General features: G+C 43.1%; 1 protein-coding gene across 19 annotated transcripts in view; it reads left to right on the forward strand.

The window, feature by feature from the left end:
- Positions 1-21,302, forward strand: part of ANKS1B (ankyrin repeat and sterile alpha motif domain containing 1B) — a 1,107,306-nt gene extending 1,086,004 nt beyond the window's left edge. For 13 of the 19 annotated variants that reach the window (XM_073900438.1, XM_073900439.1, XM_073900441.1 and 10 more), the window contains 2 exons: positions 9,605-9,772; positions 20,334-21,302. In XM_073900438.1, the coding sequence (XP_073756539.1) occupies positions 9,605-9,772; positions 20,334-20,444 (279 nt within the window). In that variant the 3' untranslated portion in view covers positions 20,445-21,302. Of the gene's footprint in view, positions 1-9,604; positions 9,777-20,317 lie in introns of all 19 variants that reach the window. The other 6 variants (XM_073900440.1, XM_073900455.1, XM_073900456.1 and 3 more) reach the window with 3 other exon arrangements.
- Positions 21,303-21,695: the final 393 nt, after the last annotated feature.

The following is a 21,695-nucleotide window of genomic DNA, read 5'->3' on the forward strand; positions in this document are numbered from 1 at the left end:
ATAAATATTCATATCAAAGTATTTGTGTATATATATGAATGTAAAAAGAAAATAAACCAAAATGCAGTATTGGCTCTATTCCAGCAGTAGAATTTTACAGGTGATTTTCTATTTTCTTTATATATTTTCAAAATTGTCTACATGTACCCCTGTTATAGTTAGGGGAAAATATTAATTTCATGATTCTTTTAGTGAGCTGAAATCAGCCCTAAAGAGGCTATTGGCACATTGACCAGTCGACATGTTAGCCGTGGACCAGATGCCTAATATAAGACCTGTGATGGGCAGTATTTATTTCTACAAATATAATCTATCAAGATTAATTTCTGACTTGTACTTGAGAGAACTAACTATAGGTAAAGTTTAGGAGATGTCAATGAATTCTGTGAATATGCCCAGAATATTCTCAGTTATTTTTGCCTCAAGACGTGGGTGAAGCAACTTGTAGATGAAGCTTACCCAAGGCCTTAAAAAACAAGAAGTACAAGCAAAATACAGCCAAAAGAGAAATGTGGCTTCTTTCTGGAGACCCCACTGAGGACCCAGATTGAAAACCACTTTCCTTTGTCTTCAGGACCCGTGGCATTGCCTGCACTTCTGTGGCATCTGTAGACACCACAGGTCTACCTGCGGCAGAGAAGAGAGATGGCAAGAATTGGCTCTGGCCATCCGTATTCACCCTTATCTAACCCTTAAGTGCAAGTCCTCTGATCTTAGGGACCTACCAGGCAGCTTCCTTTTTTCAGTTCTTCCGACAAACATTTTTTGAGCACCTAATGTACCCTAAGCCCTAAAGACACAAAGTCAGATGAAACTAGAGCCCTCAAGGAGCTCCATCAACTGAGAAGGTTGAACCTATGAAGAGAAGACACTTGTAAATACCACGCAGTAAGTAGAGCCGTGTCAAGGGGCTGCAGGGCTGCCTGAGGAGGGCCACCTGGCTTAACCTGGGGGTCAGGAAAAGGGACTAAGAGAGGACTCCTAGAAGATAGAATGCCCCAGGTGAATCTTCAAGGATGAGCGGTAACTCACCAGCCAGAGGTGAGAGATGGGGAAAGATGTTCTGCCAAAAGCAAAAGCCATTTTATAAGAGACAAAAGATTTGGCCATTTGGAATCGTTTCTGGGGTGACTGTTGCCATGAGGACATCCTCTTAGATGAAGGCCAGCCCCTTGGTCACTGCGTCTCTAAGCACTGGCTGGCAGATTGTCGAGCCCTGCAGTCTGGCCTTTGCACAATATGCTGCGATTTAACATGCTGTCAACTATATGTACATCTCTAGACTGAATCCATAGTTGGCTAGGTAAGACACATCAGCTTCTAACCATACAATCCTGGATCTCCCAGGGTAGAAAGGGACCTCACAGTCACCTGGACCAGTCCCCATCCCCAGTGCCATCTCAGTGTCAGTGATGGCTTCCATAGGTAGGCAGCCCATGGCAGAGCTGGCCCATTCAGGTGATCTAGGCATGGTGGTGATTCAGCAACGCTGGTGTAGCAAACTTGAGGCTCCTCAGAATGCCCTTGGCTCTTCCTCTCTGTCCAGGGCTTCCAGGCACAGACACAACACATCCCTTGAATGTCTGTGTTTGCATCCTCTTCAGGTGTGGGTGGCCTCTGCTGAGCCCCAGAGGCCAAAGAATAGCCAAGTAAGGGCCTGTAGTTTTCTGGGGCTATGGAACTAACATGTTCCTTCAGTGGCAGTTACTGAAACGTGGTGGTGGTTTTTTAATGCTAATGGAAAGTGCCAGTACGTAGGTCAGAATGGTCTACTTGGAAACAGCATCTTCCCAGCCTGGGCCAAAAGGGCCCTCTCTCCCCATGGCGCCCCATCCCCTATAGGCTTGCTCACTTATTGTCATGTTCAGCAGGTGAGGAGAAGGCCTCATCTGATGTACCTTATCAGCCATTTTGGCAGTAACAGGTTGACAAAGTGAGCTCTCAAACAAATGTTTATGTGAAGAAATGGACACCACTTATACCTCTTTCCATAAAGGATTTAAGGCAACCTCCATAAATAGGTATGCTAGATCTGAAAATATAGGTACACACAGATCTGAACTAGGGAAAATACCTACTAAAAGGAAGATCAACGCCAAGGGAAAAGTTTTAACGTTGATATGCAGACCACAGAGTTGTACATAGTTATTAGAGCTGAGCTACAGATTTGGCTCTGAGCTTCCTGGAGGTCAAGGGAAGTAGGGAAATACATGCTTCTTTGAAAGAAGGGTAGAACGCATCCTCTCAGAAAACAAAACTTCAATGAGACTGAAGTCTGAAAGAACTCTTTGTCCTGGGTCTCTATGACAGAATATTGTGCGATAGTATCTTACTAACATTCATGCAGTGAATCTCCCAAACACAAGATGCTTCCTTCGAGGTGCCCTCAGTGAAAGCAGAACACCAGAAGACTCATGAAAGCAGTAAGGCAGGAAGTCCAGGGCACAAAATACTGGCTCCTCTGAGGTCAGATCTGGGTTTGAATCCTGGCTCTGCCCCTCACTAGCAGTTTGAACTTGGCCAAGTTAATCAATCTCACTAATCCTGAGCTTCTCACACATAAAATTGGGGGTGACAGCTCTCCCTTTAGCAGGTAGTTGTGAGGGTTAGATTATCTACATCAGGCACTTAGCAGGTCCCTGGGATGGAGTGAGCAGGTCACGTGGTAGTTGCTGCCAGCATTGCTTTATTGTCCCTGTGAGACAAAACAGAGTATGGTTCGGATTCACAGGTGGTCCGGCTTGGTGCAGGCATAAAACCTAGCACAACTGCAAGAGCGGGCTGAGTGCATGTCTGTAAGCTAATGTCCACACACAACAGTTTTCCGCTGAGCTTGACAGAAATTGGACAGCAGAAGGTTCTACTCTGTACTGAGGGTAGAGGTCTTGGGGCTCTAGGTTAAAGAAAGAGCTAAGCATTCTAAAATTCAACTGAGCAGATGTTAGAATTGACATCCAGTGTGAAAACTGAAGAGCCTAAAAGAGATTCTTGGCCAAATGGATGGCCAGCCCCTCTGGTACATGGAGGTGAGCCAGAGTAACGCCTGCAAATAGGGCCTGGGTTTTGCTTGGAACCGTTTCCAGCCCTCTCTGCCAAAGAATGAAAGGGCACCTAGAACCCCAAGGTAATGGGTAAAGAATAAGCTGTTTTTGAGCTAGAATATTTTCTCTTGTTTTTAATTATCAAAATGGAAAAGCTTATTTTTATGACTGTAAAATTATTCATCTTCATTTGAATAAAGTTCAAAACATACAAAGAAATATAAAGAGAAAAATTATCCACAATCTCAACACTCTGATAACCATTAGTAACATTTTAATATATATCCCTGTTTTCTATGCACGTAGACAGATACCACCTATGTTTGTATTTATCCATATATTTTTACTTAGTCTTTTAACCAGTTTTTAAAAATGACTCAGTTTTCATTTTAATTGGCTGCACTGTGTGAATCTATGTAGTGTACTTAATTAGTCCTCTATGAAAAATTTTAAACAGGATAATGAATATTCTTGCAAATATGCCACTGAACCCTTCAGCCTAAAAAATGTTCAAGCCCCCATTTTATAAAAAATGCTTTTTTTTTTTTTATTCGAAAAATGAAAGAATGCTTTTGTTTCCAGTCCCATCCTGGGCCACCTCCATAGTTGTCCCTCCAGGCCCAGCAGTGGCTCTTGAGGATGCAGATAAAGCTGGTTGCTAGGACAGAATCAAAAGGCACCCCCAGAACAGGGGGTAGAATCCCAGACTGGATAGACACAGGAGGACACAGTGGACTCCCAGGGGCAAGCAAAGTCAAGAACTGTGCTCTCCCCGAATTTGTTTGGAGGTTTCCAACAAGGAAGGAAGAAGGAAACTCCTCACAGGAGTGATGGGATACAGGCTGGGGCTACCATCACTGGGATAGTCATTGTAGATTCCACCTGCCTATGTTCTGTACCCGTGGTAAGAGCTTATTTACTATACAGTGTGCTTCAACATTTCTAAGTTTTATGAGCTGGTTCTTCCTTTACAAGCTGACGATTCAACATATTCACTTCTTCCTTTATTATAATGATAATTACCAGGTTTTGGAAATGCTAAGTATTAATTTTTCAAATAAAACACGAAAGTATAAAGCAGGAGAAAAATCATAAAAGAATCCTAGTGATACATCAGTTAATATAAATATCTGAGTGACCAGAATTTTTCCTAGAGGACAGATTGCCCACATCTATGCTGTGGTTTCCTAACACCAAACTGATGAATGTGCTGGGTATAGCCTCAGTGACTTAAGAGGCAGAAGGACAAGGAGGGACATTTCTTTGTGTCTCCATGAGCTTCCCCTCCCCCACATCATTCAGTGAGCACTTCCTGGACACTTGCCATAGGTCAGGCACCAGCCAGGCATTAGGGACCCTGCCCAACACATGGAAGTAGCTCAGTAAGTAGCCAACGTGGTCAACTGCCTTGAGCTCATAGTAAATGCAAGCTTGCCTACACATCTCCAGTTTGCATAAGAAAAACAAGTTTGTGTCTCTTGATTACTATTAAGATCTCTCCTTAAAATATGATGGCTCTGCAAATTCCTCTAATGTAGCAATTCTTAATTCGCAGAACAGAATTCCTAGGGGAGAAGGGAAGGACTTTAGAGATGGTGATGGTCCCCCTGGGGCAGTTGTCCCCATTGACTTGGGATTCCCTGCCTTCATCCTAAAGAGCCTCTGCTGGAAAGGGAGTGTTGCCTGGCATCCCTCATCATGGAAGGGGCACATCCACTGGTTGAGAATCCTTGTGATGATGGATCATGTTAAATCACGAAGGACACCCTTTGCCTGGAGGCTGAGACCCAAGCAAATTGTGTACCTTTAGGTACCCTCACCCCAGCCAAGATGCACTTACCACCGAGTAGCTTCTGTATTTAATGTTTTTAAGCTTTTTTTTTTTTTAACAGTTTGCAGAAGTCATTTATCTTAACTATAGTTCTAAGGTTAGTGGTCAAGAGCAGGGCCTACCAACACCTGGATTCAAATCCTAGCTCTGCTGTGCTGGCTTCATGACCAAGTTATTTAACCATTCTGAGCTGAATTCTCTCACATGTGAAATAGGAATAATAGCCCCACTGTTATAACCCCTACGGGGTTGTTGTTAGGATTCAATGAGAGAGTCCATGTGAAGCATGTCCTGTGGTACATGGCACACAGAAAATAATGTTGGCTGAAATTGTCATTGGTTAAGTATAATCGAGAATCATGAGTGATTCTCGAAACAATCCAGTGAAGTCACTACTGCATGGTATTATCCCCATTTTTAAATTAAGAAAAATGAGGCTCAGAGCATGCTGTCCCCAGTCATCATCCCCCACGCCTGTACCAAACATGCACGCACACACACAGGCTACCCGCTTTCACTGGTGGTCTTTGTAAGGTAGAAAATGCTCAAGATCAATTGCCATAATAAATGTGATTCTAGAAAGAGACTCATGCTGGAAGAGCCAAGGCAGGTTATTTTCCAATAAGCCAGGAGGGGCAGAAAGAGCCACAGTCAGAGACAGGCCAGGTTAACGTAGTGAACGTAAAGCTAAAGGGGTTTGAATTTATGCTCAAGGGAGGCGATGACTAGAGATGAGAACATGGTTGTGCCAACTTAGAAGGACATTCCAGCTCCATGGTTTGGGCTAACGTGTGAAGGGACACCGTAGTGCTTACTGTGATGCTGTGACCAGGATGGGTCACAGGAGGCATCTAGCTTCCCCACAGCCAGGGCTGAGGGTGGGGTGGTTCCAGAAGTGACTCCCCACGACTACATACCTTTCATCCCAGCTCAGAGGCTGGCAGTTCTCTTCCTGCTACCTGAACAAGGAGCCAGCCAGCCTTCTTCAGCATTGAATGGTGTTCCAGTTATCTGTTGCTGCTTAACAAGCCATTCCAAAACTTAGTGACACAGAAGAACATCCATTTCATTATGATTCTGTGAGTGAGGGATTTGGGCAGAATATGGCAGCTCTGCTCTTTTCTGCTCAGCAATACCTGGGGCATCTGCTGAGGTGGCTCAGATGGCTGCTGATGTTGGGACAGCTCTACTAGGGCCGTCTCTCTGGGGTCTTGCGTCCTCCCCGTGTGGTGTCTCCTAGAGACTGAATGTCCAGGATGACTCGCTGTGTACCTGGGATGACTGCAACCGCTGTTTCTTTCCAGGCAGCCTCTGCCGTCTGGCTAGCTTGGACATTTGCGTAGCATGGTGACCTGGGGGTGGTCAAATGTTTACACATGGCTGGCTTCCCTCAGAGTGTTTCAAGAGGCCGGGATGGAAGCTATAAGGCTCCTCACAACCAAATCTCAGAGGTCACAGCATGTCACTTCTGCAATACTCTGCTAATTGGGAAAGTCAGGAAAGCCAATCCAGATTCAAGGAGGTGGAGAAACAGACTCATCCTCTTCATAGAAGGTCATGGCATGGACACAGGGCAGCGGAATGGATGGCAGCCATCTTGGAGACAAGCTACCACATGTGGGTAGGGGTAAGAACATGGGCTTTGAGTCACAAATACTGGTTCACATCACAGCTCTGTAACTTTCTAGTTCTGTGATGTCAGGTAAGTTACTTAGCCTCTCTGAGCCTCAATTTCCTCATCTATAAAATAAGGATAAAGATATTTTGCAGATAACTGTGGTAATACTTAAATGAGATAAATCTAGTGCTTGGCATACTCAATTCCTAACACCTGTAAAGTCCTTACTTAATGGTAGCTATGCTACCTACAGTAATAACTCTATATAGTATAACTGTAGTAGTACTGTTTCTCTAGTTTGTCCTTTGCCTATTCATTCATTCATTTAGCATGCATTTACTGAGTGCCTACAGTGTGTCCGGCATACTCTCAGGCACTGACCTCCCCGCAGTTGCAAAGATAATAATACATTGAAAGCAGAGAGTAATTGGGCCTTCAGGTTTTTGAGCAGCATCTCTAGCTCTTCAATGCCAGCCAGCATCACTGGGGTCAGCAAGCCTGGCTCAAAGGAGGAAGCAAGGCTTGTCACCTAAGCCTCTCTGATAGTGCAGTATTAATTTTTGGTCTCATCCTAGTGGAGACTCCTACCCTCACAGTAACTGTCCTCCCATTTAAATAGTGGGACTGTTACTAAGGAGAGGCAAGAGAAACGAATCTTCCTCCCCATCTAGACATGTGTCAGCAGGTCCCACCTGATGAGTGTTCCGCTCACATGGTATGTCAGTAACACAGCACTCAGCATTTAGAAGCCCCATCAGAACCAGCTGCTCCTCATGCCCATGGGCCCTCCCTGGCTTCCAGAATCAATACCTCAAATATTGAGGCAACATAGCCCTCCCTGGCTTCCAGAATCAGTACCTCAAACATTGAGGCGACATAAGAGGTAGGAAAGGTAACCGTGTCCAACTCTACATAATCATAAGAAAAAAAACTCTGTAAAGCATTCTAAAATAAAGCGAGAAGCAAGACATCAAGAAGAACACAAGCTAAACCAGGAGAGGGCATTTGGCACAGTCTGGTCTCAGTGTCTTATTTGAGCAGTTTCCTAACACCAAGAACTAATTAAAAGTGAAAAAGCAGGGCTTCTAACCCGGTACCCTTCAAAACCTTTAGGCTTCCCATAATAGTCATGTGAAAAATCTCACTTGCTCAAATGAGCATCTTCGACTTTCATTTGAAGACACTGGAGCTTTAAGTAAATCTCACTTTCAGGAATTTGTTTTTAGGTTAATGGTAAAGAATTCACGCTCATTAAGCTCCACTGTTCTAGTATCTAAAAGCTGAATATTACAGAATCGCTGAATCTGCCATCTTTCCCTTAGTCCATTTGCCTACCCAGAGCATGAATATCTGCTACATAGCCCTGACGAATGGACATCAACCATCTCCAAAGTCATGCTGAACAAGACCAAGAGCCCATGACTTCATATGGAGACTACAGAAGTCAAAAGCCCCAGTCTGCCTTTCAGAGGTCCCCTATGCACACTAGGAGGCAAAGCTGACGATGACGTGATGCCAAGTGTAGGCAGTCAAAGGGTTCAGCCCTCTTTGTGCAGTGATGGCCGGAGCTATCTGCCAGCCCTCCTCCACTATCATTTGTCTGTGCACTGCTAATTTACTAGTCTGACTCATCCTTGGAGGCAAACACGGGATCAGTGCTCATTGCAGGAAGTGCTCAGTTGGCTGTGCAAGGTTCAGTGTCTTCAACAAGCACACGTCTGTCTTGTGGGGCCATCATTTCTTAACATGTCACTCAAAGAAGACATCTCCTCTGTCAAAACAGATTTCAAGCTCAGGGGCATTTTCCCTCCTTGGGTCTAAGACCACAGTAGTCTGGCATTGATCTGAAGTCTGGTCAGTCCAGAAACCCATGGACCTCTTCCACTTGGGCCTCCAAAGGCCATCCTGTATCTCCTTCACTGTCTTCATCAAGTGGGAACAATGCCAAACAGTTCTCCCCAGAATCGTGGGAATTGAGCTATTCTGTGTGCTTGATTGGGGAGGAAGGGCCGGAGTGAGGGGGCATAGTTGCAAAAGCACCATAAGCAGAATGCCATTTCTGTTCTGAAAAACCATGAATAGACATTCTAGGGACACTGATCAGATTGAAAACTTGAGACAGACCATGCCTGCTCTCTGCTGGTGCAGTGATTTTAAGAAAGCTCTCTGTTGTGACTGATAGATAAGGCATCTACCTCTTTGGTGTGCTGTGACCTCAGGGGCATTGTCCAGACCCTGCCTCGCTGGGGTCAGACAACATCACGTTTTCTCAGTGAGAGAAGACCAGGTGGAGCTGTGCTGGGAAGAGAAGGCAGAAATCAAGGATGCATATCTGGAGAAGAGAAAAGAAAGCTAGAAGTCATCTTGAAGGGAGTGATTGAAGATCCGAAGAAAAGAACCTTTCTCCCATTCACTGCTTGGCATGGCATTTGGGCCTGACAGAATCTCCTGTCTCTTGCTGATTTGATGATAAAATATGGAAGTGGACCCACAGGGAGAGCAAGCGCCTCAAGAAATAGATGGATAATTGGCTCTGTTTGCATGCTGGCTGCTGGAACTGTGAGACACCACACCAGCATGACTAATGCCTCTCCCCTCCGCCTAAATTAGATTTTGATTGTGCTTTAGAGATGTTCACTGAATCACAGATGTTTGAGGTAAAAAGACCCAAACTTCTCAGGAACACCTCCTGTGCAGTGTGTGGGCTCGTCCTCACAAGCACGGCTGAGGCGCTCCCAGAACTCAGATGAAGGACCATAGTAACCCCTTATCTTCCAAGGCCTGGGAGTAGACCAGCTGCCCACCAGGGAGGCTCTGAATGGAATAGGCTCCTGGGGCCAGGGGGTGTGGGTCTGCTCCCCGTAGGGTGAAGTTGGGGGTCGGCTCCTTAGCATGGTCGTAAGCCAGTGCATCGCATTGCTGACTAATGCTTCATGTAGACTCTAAATTGGACCTGGGGTTTCCTGTTCTTCACAGATTTCCACTGACTTACTGCCACACCACGTGGACTAGTTCAGGGTCCTTGCTAGTTCACCTCCCACAGTGTTCCTCAGCTACTCAACTTGGCCAACCTGCAGTATGCCATAGTAAATGCTTTTCTCTTTTCTCTTGCAGAATTTAGCCTATGAAATCATCCTAACACTGGGTCAGGCATTTGAAGTTGCTTACCAACTCGCACTACAAGCAAGAAAAGGGGGGCATTCCTCTACACTTCCAGAAAGCTTTGAAAACAAACCCTCCAAACCCATCCCCAAGCCTCGTGTCAGCATTCGCAAGTCGGTGGTAAGTAGAAACAATACCGATGTTCTGAAAATCTTGAGCTGGAGGGAGAGGAAGCTGTTAAGCAGGTCCCAAGTGATGTGGGGGCCTGCCTTTCTCTGTCTCCTTTGGCCTCCTCCTCCTGGCATGCATCCTTCATCCTCCCAGCCTGATTCCTGCAAAGTCTCGGGGGACCATCTGTCTGAACCTATAGGATCCCAAGAAAATTCCACTTTCTCTGTCACCTGTGGCAGCTCTGTGAGAGGGGTACTGGGTGCCGCCGCTTCCTTGATGAATCTTTCCTGAAGGTTCAGACAAGCCTGGAAACGATGTTCCCTGAGGCTTCACTGCCATCCCACCAGCGGCCAAAACCTCTTGCAAGCCACAGGCCATTGGAGATGTTGGCAGATGTCCACAGCAAGGCATCCCAGGTACTCTGCTAGGGGAAGCTAGCTAGGTGCACAGGCTCTGAGCACGTCTTGGGTCCGAGCAGAGTGGCCCTCTCCCCCTTGGCTGGAGGCTTAGATGCCAGCTTTCGGCAGGCTTTCTCCCAGCAGCTGAGGCTTCCTGCAGAGCGGGGACTCTTCAGATACTGCAGCCCCTCCTTCCTCCTCGTCATCTGCCTTCCTCCAGGAATTTCCTCCCCTTCCCTCCCACGAGTTCTGTAGACGTCCTGTCCTAACAGACTTTCATGACTTCAAAGCGGCCTCCTCTGGTAGTAGCAATATCCAAAAGCTGGAGCGTTCCCAACCAGCCTCCCATCTGGCTTCTGCTCCGGCTGCCGTATGGCATCCTAGGAACTCTGGGGCTCAGGACAGACAGGCACCCCCAGATGCCTTGCTCTCACACCCACATATCTTTCTATCTCTAGCGCTCTCCTCTCCACCATCCCCGGCTTGTGGGGTCATGGAGGAAGTGTACGATCTTTACTGTTTGTCAGGAAGCACCTCTGTTTGTGAGCATGTGGCTTCTTGTCTACAGTCTTCTTTTGGGCCTCTACTCCTGCCACCATTCTTGGCAACTTCCCTCCCTGGGGACAGTCCCTCCAGCATCTGGCCTCCTCTCCTTGACTACTCACTTCCACCCCACTTTAGCCATTTGCTCCCACGCTCATCCCTCATCTCTGAGCATCACCAGTAACTGCATGTCCTCTGAAAATCTTCCTTCAGACACCATGGTCCCTTCACCTCTGCACCTACCCAGCCCCATTGGTTCCCAATCTTGATGCACTCCCACAAATCCAGACTTGTACGTTCAATTGCTTCTTTAATATCTAACAGACATCTGAGATGTAGAACAGAATTCTTTTCATTTTAATTCCAGTATAATTGATATACAGTGTTATATCAGTTTCAGGTATATTATAGAGTGATTCAGCAGTTCTATACTCAGTGCTCATCTAGACAAGTAATCTTAATCCCCTTCACCTATTTCCCCCATCCCCCCACTACTGCCCCTCTGCTATCAGCTCTCTATAGTTAAGAGTCTGGTTTTTTTCTTTGTTCATTTCTTAAATTTCACATATGAGTGAAATGTATGGTATTTGTTTTTCTCTTATTTCACTTAGCTTTATACCCTGTAGATCTATCTGGCAAATGGCGAGATTTCATTTTTTATGGCTGAGTAATATTCCAGTGTGTGTGTGTGTGTGTGTGTGTGTGTGTGTGTGTGTGTATGTGTGTGTACACACACACATTTTTTATTATGTTAGTCACCATTCATTACATCATTACTTTTTGATGTAGTGTTCCATGATTCATTATAACACCCAGTGCTCCGTGCACAATGTGGCCTCTTTAATACCCATCACCAGGCTAACCCATCCCCTCACCCTCCTCCCCTCTAAAACCCTCAGTTTTTTTCTCAGAGTCCATAGTCTCTCATGGTTCTTCTCCCCCTCCGATTTCACCCCCTTCATTTTTCCCTTCCTACTACACACCACTTTTTCTTTATCCATTCATCTATCAGTGGACACTTGGGATTGCTTCCATAATTTGGCTATTATAAATAATGTTGCAATAAACATAGGGGTACATATATCTTTCCAAGTTAATGTTTTCAGATTCTTTGGGTAAATACCCAGTAGTGTGATTTTCGGGTCATATTGTTAGTTCTATTTTTAATTTTTTGAGGAACTTCCATACTGTTTTTCACAGTGGCTGTACCAGTTTGTAATCCCACCTACAGTGCATGAGTGTGCCTTCTTCTCCACATCCTCACCAGCACTTGTTTCTTATGGTTTTGATTTTAGCCATTCTGACAGGTGTGAGGTGGTACCTCACTGTGGTTTCGACTGACATTTCCCTGATGATGAGGATGTTGAGCATCTTTTCATGTGTCTGTTGGCCATTTTGTGTGTCTTTTCTGGAGAAATGTCCTTCATTCTTCTACCCATTTTTAATTGGATTATTGGGGTTTTTTGGTGTTAAATTGTAAAAGTTCTTTATATATTTTGGATACTAACCCTTTATCAGATATGTCATTTGCAAATATCTTTTCCCATTCAGTAGGTTGTCTTTTAATTTTGTTGATTGTTTCCCTTGCTGTGCAGAAGCTTTTTACGTTGATGTCGTCCCAGTAATTTTTTTGCTTTTGTTTCCATTGCCTCAGGAGATGTATCTAGAAAAATGTTGCTCTGGCTGATGTCAGAGACATTACTGCCTGTGCTCTCTTCTAGGATTTTTATGGTTTCAGGTATCACATTTAGGTCCTTAATCCATTTTGAGTTTATTTTTGTGTATGGTATAAGAAAGTGGGCCACTTTCATTCTTTTGCATGTAGCTGTCCAGTTTTCCCAGCAACATTTGTTGAAGAGACTCTTTCCCACTGAATATTCTTGCCTCCTTTACTGAAGATTAATAGATCATATCATGGGTTGATTTCTGGTCTCTCTTCTGTTCCACTGATCTATGTGTCTGTTTTTGTGCCAGTACCATACTGATTTGATTACTACAGCTTTGTAGTGTAACTTGAAATCTGGGATTGTGATACCTCCAGTTTTGTTCTTTTTCAAGATTGCTTTGGCTATTCGGGGTCTTTTGTAGTTCTATACAAATTTTAGGATTGTTTGTTCTAGTTCTGTGAAAAATGTTGTTGGTATTTTGATAGGGATTGCATTAAATCTGTAGATTGCTTTGGGTAGTATGGACATTTTAACAATATTTGTTCTCCCAATCTATGAGCATGGAATATCTTGCCATTTGTTTGTGTCTTCTTCAATTCCTTTCATCAGTGTTTTATAGTTTCAGAGTTTAGATCTTTCACCTACTTGGTTTAAGTTTATTCCTAGGTATTTTATTATTTTTGCTGCAATTGTAAGTGGGATTGTTTTGTTAATTTCTCTTTCTACTACCTCATTATTATTGTATAGGAATGCAGTGGTTTTCTGTATATTGATCTTGTATCATGCGACCTTTCTGAATTTTATCAGTTCTAGTAGTTTTTTGTTGGAGTCTTTAGGGTTCTCTATACACAGTATTATGTCATCTGCAAATAATGAAAGTTTTACTTCTTCCTTACCAATTTGGATACTTTTCACTTCTTTTTCTTGTCTGATTGCCCAGGCTAGCATTTCCAGTACTGTGTTGAATAAAAGTGAGAGTGGACATCCTTGTCTTGTTTCTGACTCAGGGGAACAGCTCTGTTTTTTACTGTTGAATATGATGTTAGCTGTGGGTTTTTCATATGTGGCCTTTATTATGTTGAGGTATTTCCCTCTAAACCTACATTGTTGAGCGTTTTTGTCATGAATGGATATTGCACTTTGTCAAATGCTTTTTCTGCTTCTTTTGAAATGATCATATGATTTTTATCCTTTCTCTTATTGATGTGATGTATCACGTTGATTGATATGCAAATACGAACCACCCTTGTATTCCGGGAATAAATCCCATTTGATCGTGGTGAGTTATTTTTTTTAATGTATTGTTGAATTTGGTTTGCCAGTATTTTGTTGTGGATTTTTGCATGAATGTTCATCAGGGATATTGGCATGAATGTTCATCAGGGATATTTTGCATGAATGTTCATCAGGGATATTCGTAGTGTCTTTATCTGATTTTGATATTAGGGTAATGAGGGCTTCAGAGAATGAATTTGGAAGCTTTCATTCCTCGTCTATTCTTTGGGAAAGTTTGAGAATAGGTATTAACTCTTCTTTAAATGTTCGGTAGAATTCACCTGTGAAGCTGTCTGGTCCTGGACTTTTGTTTGTTGGGAGTTTTTTTGATTACTGATTCAATTTTGTTGCTGGTAATTGGTCTGTTCAAATTTTCTATTTTTTCCTCATTCAGTTTTGGGAGGTTATATGTTTCTAGGAATTTGTCTAATTTCTTCTAGGTTGTCCCACATGTTAGCATATAATTTTTCATAATCTCTGATAATTCTTTTTATTTTTGTGGTGTCAGTTGTTATTTCTCCTCTTTCATTTTTGAGTTTGAGTCCTCTCTTTTTTATTTTTGCTGTGTCTGGCTAGAGGTTTATCAATTGGGTTGATCTTTTCAAAGAACCATCTCCTGATCTGTTGGTTTTTTAATTTTCTATTTCATTTATTTCTGCTCTAATCTTTATTATTTCCTTCTTTCTGCTGGTTTTAGGTTTTGTTTTTTTTCCTATCTCCCTTAGGTGTAAAGTTACATTGTTTGCGATTTTTCTTGCTTCTTGAGGTAGGCCTGTATTGCTATAAACTTCCTCTTAGAATAGCTTTTGGTACATCCCAAAGATTTAGGACCATTGGGTTTTCATTTTCATTTGTCTCCATGTATTTTTTTCTTTCCTCTTTGATTTCTTGGTTGACCCATTCATTGTTTAGTATGTTACTTAACCTCCGTGTATTTGTGTTCTTTCCAGACTTTTTTCTTGTGGCTGGTTTCTAGTTTCATAGTGTTGTGGTCAAAAAAGATGCATGGTATGACTTCAGTATTTTTGAATTTGTTGAGACTTATTTTGTGGCCTAACATGATCTATTTTGGAGAATCATCCATGTGCACTTGAAAAGAATGTGTATTTTATTTTAAGATGGAATATTCTGATTATATCTGTTAAATCCATCTGGTCCAGTGTGTCATTCAAAGCAACTGTTTCTTGACTGATTTTCTGTTTGGATGATCCATTGATGTAAGTGGGGTATTAAAGTCCCCTACTACTATTGTATTACTATTGACTACTTCCTTTGTATTTACTTTATGTATCTGGGTGCTCCCATGTTGGCTGCATAAATATTTACAATTGTATCTTCTTGTTGGATTGTTCTCTTTATGATTAGGTAGTGTCCTTCTTTGTCTCTTGGTACGGTCTGTTTTGAAGTCTGTTTTGCCTGAAATAAATATTGCTATCCTGGCTTTCTTTTCACTTCCATTTGCATGATAAATGCTTTTCTATCCTTTCATTTCATTTCAATCTGTATGTGTCTTTAGGTCTGAGTCTCTTGTAGGCAGCATATACATGAGTCTTGCTTTTTCATTCATTCCATCACCCTAGGTCATTTGATTTACATTCAAAGTAATTATTGACAGGTATGTAGTTATTGCTGTTTTGTTACTTGTTTCGTAGTTCTCTGTTCTTCTCCTGCTCTCTTCCCTTATGGTTTGCTGGCTTTCTTTAGTAATAAAGTTGGATTCCTTTCTCTTTATTTTGCATATCTATTACTGTTTTTGTTGTGTGGTTACCATAAGTTTTGTATATAACATCTTATGCATATGGCAGTGAGTATTAAGTTGATGGTCACTTAAGTTTGAATCCATTCTAAAAGCACTAAATTTTTATTCCTCTCTCCCCAACATTTTATTTTTTTTTAAAGATTTTATTTATTTGAGAGAGAGAGCATGAGAGGGGGGAGGGCCAGAGGGAGAAGCAGACTCCCTGCTGAGCAGGGAGCCTGATGCGGGACTCGATCCTGGGACTCCAGGATCATGACCTGAGCTGAAGGCAGTCGCTTAACCAACTGAGCCACCCAGCGCCCTCCCCCACATTTTAGGTGTCATATTTTACATCCTTTTATTTTGTGAATCCCTTGACTGATTTTTATAGATATACTTAATTTTACTGCTTTTGTGCGTCCTACTTTTCTAACTCCTTGCTTATGGTCTTTCCTTTCCACTCAAAGAGCCCCCTTCAGCATTTCTTATAGAGCAGGTTTAGTGGTCATGAATACCTTTGACTTTTGTCTGGGAAACTCTTTATCTCTCCTATTCTGAATGATAGCCTTGCTGGTTAGAAGTTTTTTCTTTTGGCACTTTGAATATATCATGCCGCTTTCTTCTGGTCTGCAAAATTTCTGCTGAAAAATCAGCAGATAGCCTTATGGGGCTGCCTTTGGATATAACTGTTTTCTTTTCTCTTGCTGCTTTAAAAATTCTCTCCCTATCACTACTTTTTGCCATTTTAATTACAATGTGTTTTGGTGTGGACCTCCTTGGGTTGATTTCGTTGGGGGCTCTCTACACCTCCTGGATCTGGACTTCCATTTCCTTCCCAAAATTAGGTAAGTTTTAAGCTATTATTTCTTCAAATAAATTTTCTGCCCCACTTCTCTCTCTCCTGCTTCTAGGATCCCTGTAATGCAGTGTTATACTGAATGGTGTCACTGAGTTCCCTTAATCTAGTCTCATTTTTGTTAATCTTTTTTCTTTCTCCTGTTCAGCTTGATTTCTTTCCATTACTCTGTCCCCCCCATCACTGATCCATTCTTCTACTTCCTTTAGTCTATTTATTCCCTCTAGTATATTTTTAATTTGTTATTGGGTTCTTCATCTCTGATTGGTTCTTTTTTATGTTTTCTATCTCTTTGTTGAGGGTCTCACTGAGGTCCTGTTCTCTTTTCTCAAGTCCAGTAAGTACCTTTATGACCTTACTTTAAATTTAAATTATTTATCAGGCATATCTCCGTTACTTATCTCCAAGAGTTTAGCTGTCTTGCTGTGATTTTGTCCTGTTCTTTCATTTGGGACATATCCCTCTGTTTCCTCATTTTGTCTAATCCCGTGTCTGTTTCTGTGTGTTGGAAAAGTTAGCTATGTCTCTTGCTCTTGAAAGTAGTGGCCTTATAAAGAAGAGGTCCTATAGTGCCCTGCAGTGCAATGTCCCTCTATCAGAACCTGGCACTTAAAGGGTATCACCTATGGGTATAGTGTGCACCTTACTGTTGTGGCTGAGCTGCTTTTGCCTTCAGTCCAGTTGTCTTCTATGGCTCTCTTTACCTGTTGCGGGCAGGGTTTGGTTCCCTGTGTCATTAGTGAGCCAGTCTGGGGCAGCCTTGGGCTTGAGTTGGGTTAGGTCAGGTATTTTCCAGAACTGCAGAAGCACCGCACTGCAGGGCACTCTCCCTGTGTTGGCCCATGAGAAGTTTTTGTTGGTGAGTGGGGCCTGTAGTCAGACCAAATATCTGCCCCCAGCCCACTCCTGGGGCCATAAGATTGCTTGTGTGGTTTTATTCCCCTTTCCCCAGGGCAGGAGCCCCTCTGAGGTGGTGCTGACCCCTGTCAGGGCTACTTGTGTACTGCTATGCTTGTGGCATTTCTTTGGATGGAATCACCAAGGCCAGATTGGGGGGTGGGTCCACAGGAGAGTGTGAGGGCAGGGCATGCTGCTAGCAAGGTAGGTGGAGAGTGTTCTTGCTGCAGTGGTTCACACAGGTGTACCTGTACCTAGGCTGGGGAGTGGGAGAGGGAAATGGTGCCTGCCAGTTCTTTTGTTCTTGAAGAAGTCTCCCAAAGATCTCTGCCCCTCCAGCACATGCTCTCAGATTAGTAAACAAATCTCCCTCCCTCCTGTATACCCCAGGTGTTTTTCAAACTGCTGCTTCTCTGCTGTATCTTGGTGGGGCTGTTTGTTATGCTACCTCTTTAAGGGCAGGGACTCAGTTTCCTATCACTCTCTGGCTCACTGATTTTCAAAGTTCAGGTGTTAAGCCCCACTGATTGTAAGAACTCACGATGTTAAGTCCCTCTGGTTTTCAAAGCCGAATGATAAGGGAATTCATCTTTCTATTGCAGGTCCTCTGTGCCTGAGGTGCCTGGTGTGGGGTCTGCTCCTCTCCCCTCTGCACCCACAGCAGTCCTTCTTTAGGTCCTGCAGGTGTTTGGCTCCCAACTACATCTCTGCTGTTTCTACCCTCTTCAATGTGGCCTCTTTTCTACATTTAGCTGTGAACGGTCTTTTCTGCCAATCTGTAGGTCATTTTCTGGGTTATTTACACTCATGTGGGTGTTATCTAGGTGTATCCATGGGATGAGGTGAGCCTAGGATTCTCTTCCTCTGCCATCTTCCCTGGAAGTTCCCAGAATTCTTGATTTTTCCCTCAAAACTATATTCTGTCTTTCCTAGCTCAGTAAATGGCATAACCATTCACCATGTTGCTCAAGCCATAAATCCAGAGGTCATCCTTACTTCCTGTCTTCCTCTAAACACTATGTACAACACATGAGCAGATTCCATCTACTCAACTCCTAAAACATGTCTCAGATCCACCCATTCCTCTCTGTTTCCTCTTCTCATCCAGGCTACCACCACTACTCCAGAACTATTGCAGTACATGTCCTAATAGTCTTCCTTCTTCCTTATGCAACCAAAGTGATCCTAAAACACATATCAGATCATGGCACCACTGCCCCAAGTACCTAAACCTAATTTCCCACAATGCTTCGCTCTGATGCTCAGGCCTTCCTATTCCTGCAACAGACCAAACTCACTCCTACCTGAGGCCTTTGTGTCACCTGTTCCTTCCACCTATCATGGTATCCCCCATATTTCTGCACAGCTGACTCCCACTTGTCATTCAAGTCTCAGCTACATGAAGAGGTTTTTCCTGGGCCATCCATTCTGAGATAAATACCTAGTCACACTCAAGTGTATACCCAGTTTAATTCTGTATAGCATTTATTGATGGAGATTTATTTTTTATCTGTCTCCTCCCCCCCAAAAAAAAACTGTAAGTTAAATGTACAGGAATTTTCAGAATATTTTTGGATTACCTCTTAGACTATTATATTCTTTCTCATATGGACTGGATAAATCTGTTCATGGCAGGTGCCCTCATCTGACTTTACTCTGGTCTCCATAAACTTCCAGAAGAGCACAACTAGGTTGGGTGCCATGAGGGCTCGTAAAATATTCATTGAAAAACCTTCACTGAGAAATATGAAAATATATAGTGAATAATACTGATGTCCTTTAACTGCCTCAACATCCCATTCCTCTCAGCTGGTGTCCATGTTCCATTTCCCTCAGGTCCAGTTGTTTATTGTTGAGAAATATTCCATGATCCTAAGAATATGTGAAGTCCTTCCCACAGCCTCGTGGAGATACAATCCATTCATGTTGGAAGGTAGCCATAGGGCATGGATCCCACAGCCTTTCAGCAGGCTCCAAAGCTCAGAGCACAAGAGAAATAAGAGAGACCTTCCCAGGCTTCCTTGCCCCAGCATTCCTGAGCAGAGCAGGTGGCCAGGGCCAGGGCAGATGTGGAAACACTAAAAGATGAGGCAGCAGTGTGGTGAAAAACTCCCTCCAAGGCCCCTCCTGAGAGCTCACAGCTCAAGCATTACCCAGGAATGGCCTGTTTGACTTTGTATGCACAGGGGCTAAAATGTAGTTTTAACCATTTTATAGCTCAGCTCAGTCTGGTTCAAGGCTCAGCTTGACCTGGCCCTGCTCACCTTTTCACCCTCCCATCTCCACTCTGTGAACTAACTAACTGCAAGTTCTCAACCTGCCACTTCTCTTTACCACAGGAGCTTTGCACATGCTGTTCCCTCTCTCCCTGCCCCCTCACCAGGCAAACTCTAGCTCGTCCTCCAGCTGTTTAGACATTACCTCATTCTCTTATAATATCTATTCAGTAAGTATTTATTGTGTACCTACTATTATTTACTGGGTTGCCAGGAGCTTTTCTAAGTTTGGGGGAAACAGTGATGAAGAGAAGAAAATCCTACACTGCAGTGGAGGATGAAGGAATAAATATGATGTATGTGGCATAAGGATTATAAAGAATAGAGCTGAAGAGGAGAGCAGAAAAGTTAGAATGCTATTTTGTATTGGGTGAATAGGTGAGGAGATGATGTAGGCATGCAGGTGTCTGGGGAAAGGCATTCCTGCAAATGATGTGAGCAGAGGCCCTGGGTGTGGTCTTGGCATGGGGGTAGAAAGCAAAGTCAGTGTGGCTAGACTTCACCTTGAGGAGTTCAGGTTTATTCCGTAATGGAAACTACTGTAGGCTTGAGAGCTGGAGAGTGACATAACCAGGTTCACCTCTTCGAGGAAGTCCCCTGGCTCCCTAACCGCAGAGCAGCCTCCCTCCATCCATCCCCCTTCTCAGCATCAAAGTGCTTCTGTGTTTGTTCCGCATCTGTGTGCCTTCAAGAGCAAGGGCCAGGACTCATTCACCGCCCACCCTTTGAATGCCTTGCATATAGTCCTTATGTAATAAACATGTATGAAAAGGACAAACACAATTCTCACATACCTGTTGGTCTGTGACAGGACTGCAGTCCTGTAAGGGCCTAGTGTTGGTTTCCAAGAAGTGTTAGGAAGCATGTTTGCACCCTGGTACAGGTATCGTATAACAGGCATCAGCCTTTCTGTTTTAAAGCAGATCGACCCATCTGAGCAAAAGACTCTGGCCAATCTGCCGTGGATTGTGGAGCCGGGGCAAGAAGCCAAGAGAGGAATTAATACCAAGTATGAAACCACAATTTTCTGATACTCACCATCCTCCTGTCCTCGCGGTGCCTTGCACGCTAAGCAGTCCCGGAGCAGGCTTCCCTTCGCGCCTCAGTTTCCACCCAGCCCAGGAGGAAGACTGCTCTGTTTGTGTGGCCTTGTCACGGGTGAAAGGCCGCTGGCCATTCCTGGGGACGTTCTTTCTGCACCAGTGACAGAAAGTATGCAACCAAGACTTTCCAGCCGTAACCCCTGAGAGGCATGAGTTGAGATTTTTCGCTGACTCTCCTGACTCCCCTCCCTGCCACCACCCAAGGTATTTCTAATTGACTCTGCCCCCAACACTGCTTTGCTGAATTTGGGGATAATACCTTTAAAAAAAAAAAAAGGTACAGGGGATCTCTAATACTGCCTAAAAGTATAAAAATCTTGGATTTTTCACAGTCAGCAGTTTTAAAGGTAGAATCAGAACAGAACTACCCCCATAAAATACCTGTAAAATCATATCACTGAGCATCATTTCATGCATAAGGACAAAACCACCCCCATGATTGCCAGGAAATCCTGTTTCCCAATTTCTATATTTGTGGATTTTATATGTAATCAACCATGTCAGATAAAGAAAACATTTACATCTATGGATTGATTAGAAATTTAAGAATGATTCAAAACAGAGGAATTTATTATGCACAGAAAAATGTGTCTTGTATTAAATATTTTTATTAAAAGAATGTTTCATTAATGCACTGATAAGAAAACTAGGTTAGTTGTGAGGGATGTTTCTGGATTCATTTCAAGTAACTAAATTTTTACTGCTACCACTAAGAGGACTGGCTTGGGTGTGGCAAAGTGCTGATGACACTCCCCAGAGCAGGAGATTAGGGCAAGCAGACTGGCATCCAACCGAAAGTGCTGACGCAGCCATAAGCTGCAAAGAATGTTTTTTTTTTTAACCTTCACAGTGTTTTAAAGAAAATGTTAAAAAAAAAAAAAACTAGGGCTCCTGCTGTCAAGATTTCTGTCATGGAAACCTTGTTTGAGAAAGGTGTTAGTAAAATTCTATTGCAAAAATTTTTTTCTAGAAAAAAATACAAAAAAAAAAAAAAAGAGATTCCAAAGTAATAAAACTCTTTTCTTGAAACAAATAAATGTTTGCTTACTATTTGATTAAATAAAATTTACTTACATTTCTTTAAGGTATTTTAATTTTTTTAATGTCTCTGTGGAGTATTTGTATGATTCCATAATGTATATTTATGTAGAATCAAATTATATAAACAGTACCGATATC

Source organism: Callorhinus ursinus, unplaced genomic scaffold, assembly GCF_003265705.2.
Source record: "Callorhinus ursinus isolate GAN/ISIS: 27379988/994484 unplaced genomic scaffold, GSC_fseal_2.0 scaffold14, whole genome shotgun sequence".
Taxonomy (NCBI): Eukaryota; Metazoa; Chordata; class Mammalia; order Carnivora; family Otariidae; genus Callorhinus; species Callorhinus ursinus.